This window comes from Neomonachus schauinslandi, chromosome 1, assembly GCF_002201575.2.
Source record: "Neomonachus schauinslandi chromosome 1, ASM220157v2, whole genome shotgun sequence".
NCBI classification, from domain to species: Eukaryota; Metazoa; Chordata; class Mammalia; order Carnivora; family Phocidae; genus Neomonachus; species Neomonachus schauinslandi.
The window spans coordinates 209,943,819-209,949,501 of NC_058403.1; the positions used below are offsets into that span (position 1 = coordinate 209,943,819).

At 53.5% G+C, this 5,683-nt stretch overlaps 1 protein-coding gene across 1 annotated transcript in view; it reads left to right on the forward strand.

The window, feature by feature from the left end:
* SLC25A41 (solute carrier family 25 member 41) overlaps positions 1-4,315 on the forward strand; it is a 5,286-nt gene extending 971 nt beyond the window's left edge. The window contains exons 3-7 of the mRNA XM_021705330.2: positions 211-363; positions 551-658; positions 2,941-3,108; positions 3,191-3,338; positions 4,082-4,315. Coding sequence (XP_021561005.1) covers positions 211-363; positions 551-658; positions 2,941-3,108; positions 3,191-3,338; positions 4,082-4,254 — 750 coding nt within the window. The 3' untranslated portion in view covers positions 4,255-4,315. The remainder of the gene's footprint in view (positions 1-210; positions 364-550; positions 659-2,940; positions 3,109-3,190; positions 3,339-4,081) is intronic.
* Positions 4,316-5,683: the final 1,368 nt, after the last annotated feature.

Below are 5,683 nucleotides of genomic sequence, written 5' to 3' on the forward strand. Positions count from 1 at the left end.
GGCTGTGTCCGAAGGTGAGGAAGGAGATGAGCACGTGGGGCTGTGTCTGAAGGTGAGGAAGGAGATGAGCACTGTGAGGCCAGCTGGGAAGGGAGCGGGAGGAGGAATGGGGCTGGGTGGCTGGGGACAGGATGGGGTTGAGCTCCAGGCTGGGTTGGAGGCGATCAGGTGGGAGGCTCCTCACAGGGCCAGTGGCCTCCCTATCCCCAGGTCTACTCCTCCAAGACTAACTTCATGAACCTGCTGGGGGGGCTCCGGAGCATGGTCCAGGAGGGGGGCTTCCGCTCCCTGTGGCGGGGCAATGGTATTAACGTCCTCAAGATTGCCCCCGAGTACGCCATCAAGTTCTCCGTCTTTGAACAGGTGGGCGGGGGAGAGGGACAGGCCCACTTTGCACAGTCCTGCCCTTCAACCCAAACCTCTCCTACACGCCCTCTCAAGCCCAGATCCTTACCCAAGACACACTTTCACCCTCTGGCCCCAGACCCAGGGTGGGTTTCAGCTAGGAAGAAGGTCAGCAGTTCTCTCCTGTTCCTCTCTCCTGCCCCAGTGTAAGAATTACTTCTGTGGAGTGCATGGATCCCCACCCTTTCAGGAACGTCTCCTTGCTGGCTCCCTAGCTGTGGCCACCTCCCAGACGCTTATCAACCCCATGGAGGTAAGAGAACATCTGCCCCATGGAAGATGAAACAATGTGAAAATTAGCTACCAGCTGTTACGGCTTCCTCCTCGTCCTCCCCTTTCCTCCTCCCCCTCGTCTTCTCCTTCATGTGAGGTGCGTGTCCAACCTGTGTTCCAGATGGCTCCCCAGTCATCTCAACAACTATTTACTGGTTGGGTCCTATCCTCTTCCCTTCAAAGATCCAAGATGCCACCTGTGTAATTTACTAAATTCCTGTGCATATTTCAGTGTATTTTTGGCCTTTCTCTTCTTCCTCTGCTATGTCTGTCCAGGCACTAATGTCTTTTTTTTCCTCTTTTGGGGGGGAGGGGGGGTAACAATTAGATTTTATTTTGTACAGCAGTTTTACAGAAAAATTAAGCAGGAAGTAGAGTTCCCATACACACCTCTCCTCACATACACAGTTACTACTATTAACATCCTGCGTGGGGTGGGGGGGACGTTTGTTGCAACTGATGAGCCAATATCGATACATTATTATTAAAGCCCATAGTTGCCTTCAGGTTCACTCTTGGTGTGGTCCATTCTGCGGTTTGTACAGATGTATACGGACACCTACCCCCCATTAGGGTGTCAGAGTAGTTTCACTGCCCTAAAAACCTTCTCTGCTCCACCTACTCACCCCTTCTGGCTTCTCCCCTGAATCCCTAATCATTTCATTGTCTAGTTTTACCTTTTTTTTTTTAATTTTATTACTTTAAGTGATCGCTACACCCAACGTGGGGCTAGAACTCACAACCCCGAGATCAAGAGTCACATGCTCTTCCGACTGGGCCAGCTGGGCATCCCTATAGTTTTACCTTCTGTCTTTAATTTTCGAGGCTTGACCTTACTCTTTCTCATCCCCCATCCCTGCTTTTCTTTATCGGTTTCCAGGTTACTCCCACCGTGGTTTCCCATATGAACTTTAGAAGTAACTTACCTCTAGTAAGTTCAGAAAACAAAGTCACCTATTGGTATTTTTTACTGGGATGGTATTCAATTTATAAATAAGCTTAGAGATTCCTCCCATCTATGAGGCCAGCTCTGGTATCCAAGATCATTTCTATTTGTTCAAGTCTCCTTTTATGTACTTTAATGGTCTTTTAAATTTTTCTCATATAATTCTTGCCCTTAACTAGTTAAATTTCCTCTTAAGTGTATTTGTGTTCTATTGCTGCGTAACAAATTGCCACAGACTCGGTAGCTTAAAAGGATACAGATTTATTATCTTTTGTTTGTCTGTGGGTCACGCCTGGGCACTGGCTAGTCAGGTCCTCTGCTCAGGGTTTCATCAGGCCAAAATCAAGGTGTTGGCTGGGCTACAGTGAACCCACCAGAGGCCTGGGTCCTCTGTCAAGTTCCTTGGTTGTTGGCAGGATTCAGTTTATAGTTGTAGGACTGAGGTCCTCAGCTCCTAGAGGCCACCCACTGTCCCTGCCATGTAGTCCTCTCCACAACAGTCAGCTTAAGACCAACTGAAGAGTGTCCTGGATACTCCCAATCGCTCTGATTTCTTCCGTCTCTGGGAACAGACTCTTTTATTAAAGGGCTCACCTGATTTGGTCAGGCCCACCCAGGACAATTGGTCTTGCTTCACTTAAAACTAATTGCTTAAGGCCCCGATACATCTGCAAAATCCCTTCACTTTCATGAAATGTAACTTCATGTCATGTAACTTGACAAGGGGAGTGATACCCAATCATAGTCCCAGGCCTAGCACACTGTCAAGGTCAGGGTGGGAGGGGAGGTGGGCATCATATGGAGCATACATATCAGGGGTGGGAAACTTGGGGACCACCTTAGAATTCTGCCTACCGCACTGGGTGTTCGGTTTTTTGGGCAATTGTAGAGCTGCCAATATTTTGATATTGGGGTATTTTGTACAAATGACTATGTCTGGCTTCTCTTGGAAAATTGGCAAACCTGGCCACCCCGTGGGGTCTGCACCCCCATGGCATGATGTCTGGCTGCCGCTGGGTGTAAGCTGTGACTCCGCTCAGTCCACGCCACTTCCCTTATCCTCTTGGCCTCTGTCAGCACTTGGGCTTCTGAACCCTGGGTTGAAAGCACACATAGGCCAAGGAATCGCATGGCTCTGGGTTGGAAACTCAGCTCTCTGCACTCCTGAGCTTCCACCTCCTCAGCTGTAGGACAGAAATGCCAGCCGCCGCTGAGGGTCAAGAAAGGGGCATGCAGGGTGGCCACTGGGGGCTAGTCGATGAGGGTTGATGAGAGCATTCGATCAGATGAGCCACCTCCCTCCTTGCCCTCCCCAGGTGCTGAAGACGCGGCTGACCCTGCGCCAGACAGGCCAGTACAAGGGGCTGCTGGACTGTGCGTGGCAGATCCTGGAGCAGGAGGGCACCCGCGCCCTGTACCGTGGCTACCTGCCCAACATGCTCGGCATCATCCCCTACGCCTGCACGGACCTGGCCGTCTATGAGGTGTGGGTCCCACAGGGGGGTGCCAGGGCTGGTGTGAACACCGGCCCGTAGTAAACTGCCTCCTGACCCCCTTCTCTTGCAGATGCTCAGGTGCTTCTGGTTGAAGTCAGGCAGGGACATGGAGGATCCCAGTGGCCTGGTCAGTTTGTCATCTGTGACGCTGTCCACGACCTGTGGCCAGATGGCCAGTTACCCGCTGACATTGGTGCGCACCAGGATGCAGGCCCAAGGTCAGACTAGCCCCAGTGGCCACCGTGCATGCCCCTCCCCTTAGCCTTGACTGAACTTTCTCATCCCCCAAAAGTGACTCCCAAACTGACCTCTAAACCTACCAAGACTCACCCCTAAATCTGACCCCAACCCCAAATTAACCCTACAAACCACTGAAATGAACATCTCCCAACTGACCCCCACAAACACCCCCAAATGCAACTCAGGCCCCCACACCATATTTCAAGACATAGATTCCCCAAATGCTCTCCCAACTTCTCCAAATCTGACCCAGCCCATATTCCTAAAATTCCTAAATTCGCTAAACCTGACCCTTAGACATCCCAATGTCATAACCACTTCCTCCACTACCCTGTATACTCCCCAAATGGACTTTCAGCCCCTAAACCAATCCACAAACATCCAAACAAGTCCTTGGTCCACTACCCTAATCTTGAAAATATCCCCAAACCATCCCTTAGCACACTTCCCAAATCTCTGGCAGATCTTAGAAGTTCCCTCCCAAATAAGCGTGAATGTTTTCTCAGATGTTCCTGAAAACAAGTCCTGAAAACTCCTGCCTGAGTTGATCTCTCTCCCCAAACTGACCAATTTCCTCTAAGTCTTCCAAACTCCTTCCCAACGCTGGCCCCCAGACCCCAGCCCCTGGCTTCACCCGACCCCCAACATTCCAGCCCGCCCCCGCCCCGGGGTGGCCCGATCATCTCTGGCAGAAGCCCTGAGCTTGCCCTTGTTCCCACAGACACTGTGGAGGGCTCAAACCCCACCATGCGCAGAGTCTTCCAGCGGATCCTGGCCCAGCAGGGTTGGCCGGGGCTGTACAGAGGCATGACTCCCACCTTACTGAAGGTGTTGCCAGCAGGTGGCATCAGCTACGTGGTGTATGAAGCCATGAAGAAAACCCTGGGTGTATAGGCAGTGGCCAGTCGACCCACCCTGGGCAGAATGGACAGGAGGATCCAGGGTCCCCTGGCCCAAAGAGCCCTCCAGGCTCAGGCCCAGGGGGGCAGTTTTTGTCAGGAGAAGCAGTCTGGGGGCCTGGGTCAGAAGATCCCTGGGGATCCTTTCCGAGGGTGCAGCCAGGGACTAGTTTGGACTCCCGTTTGGCTCGTTGTGGCTTGTCCAGGCTTCAGGGTGAAATGGTGGACGTGGAGACAATCTGAAATAAAGAGTTTCTGCTGGATGTGTCTGGGATACCTGCGTCCAGGAGGGGAGCTGGGTATCTGGAATCTCTGGGGCTAGACAAGGAATCCGTGGTTTCAGGGGGTGAGCTGGGGACCTGCAACACCCTATGTCTAATAGGGAGCTGGGCGCTTCAGATATGTGTGTCCCAAGAGTGGAAGCTGGGCGCCTGGGATCCCTGGGTCTCGGAAAGAGGCCTGGATATCTTGGGCCCCTTGGTCCTGAGTAGGAATTGTAAACCTCCATAACGCCTGGGTTCAGGAGAGAACTGAGGTCCTAGGATTGGAGCTTGGAGCTCAGGTCCCCAGAACTTACGCGAAGAGGGTGTGGGGTGTGGAATTAGGGTCCTAGGAGAGAACCAATGGCTCTAGACCCTTGAATTCTGGAGGGGAACTGGTTCCATGAGTCCTGGAAGAGAAGTGGGGGCTCTAGAATCCTGGGTGGAGAAGAGAGGGGGATACAGGGGATCCCTGGGTTCCCTCCTGCTCTTGGCCCACCCCACCCCCGGAAGCATCCGATCTCCAAGGCCTCGAGCAGGCCACGTGTTCGGCCTGCCCAGCCAGGCTCCTGGGGCGCTAACCTAGACGTCAGGCCTGATTTCCCCTCAGCCGGTCGGCACTGCCCACGTCGACTGCCATTCACTCTCGCTACGGCTAATCCCCTCTCGTCGTCTGGAGGCCGGCTCCGCCCCAATGCAGCTACGCTTCCACTGGCTCCCACCAAAACTGGGCCCCTTTACTTCCTTCCCTGCCATTTGTCCAGAGCGGTGTCCGTCACCTTGCACCCGCCCCCGCCGCCCAGCCATTGGCTTAGAAATCAAGGCTAGAAGAGGATTCTGGTTAACAGGGAAAGCAATCCAGTCAAACCTAAGCGCGTCACCCAGAATTCGTCAGGGATTGGATTCAGTTGGCTGCCAATCTGCGCAAGACCCGCCTTCTGCGTGTCCTCATTGGCTTGCGTACACGATTATCTCACCTGGCGCCCGCCCAGCCTGTTCAAAGGGGCCTTTCGGCAGGCCCCTCCTTCCTGTCCACTTGACTCTCCGGAGTCGTCAATCCAGTTCTGAAGTCGCCCCGTAGTTCTGGAACTCCCGCTTCATTGGGTCTCCTGCCCTCTCGGGTCGCCTCGATTTGCCCGCCCAGCACCGGCAGCCCGAAGCCCA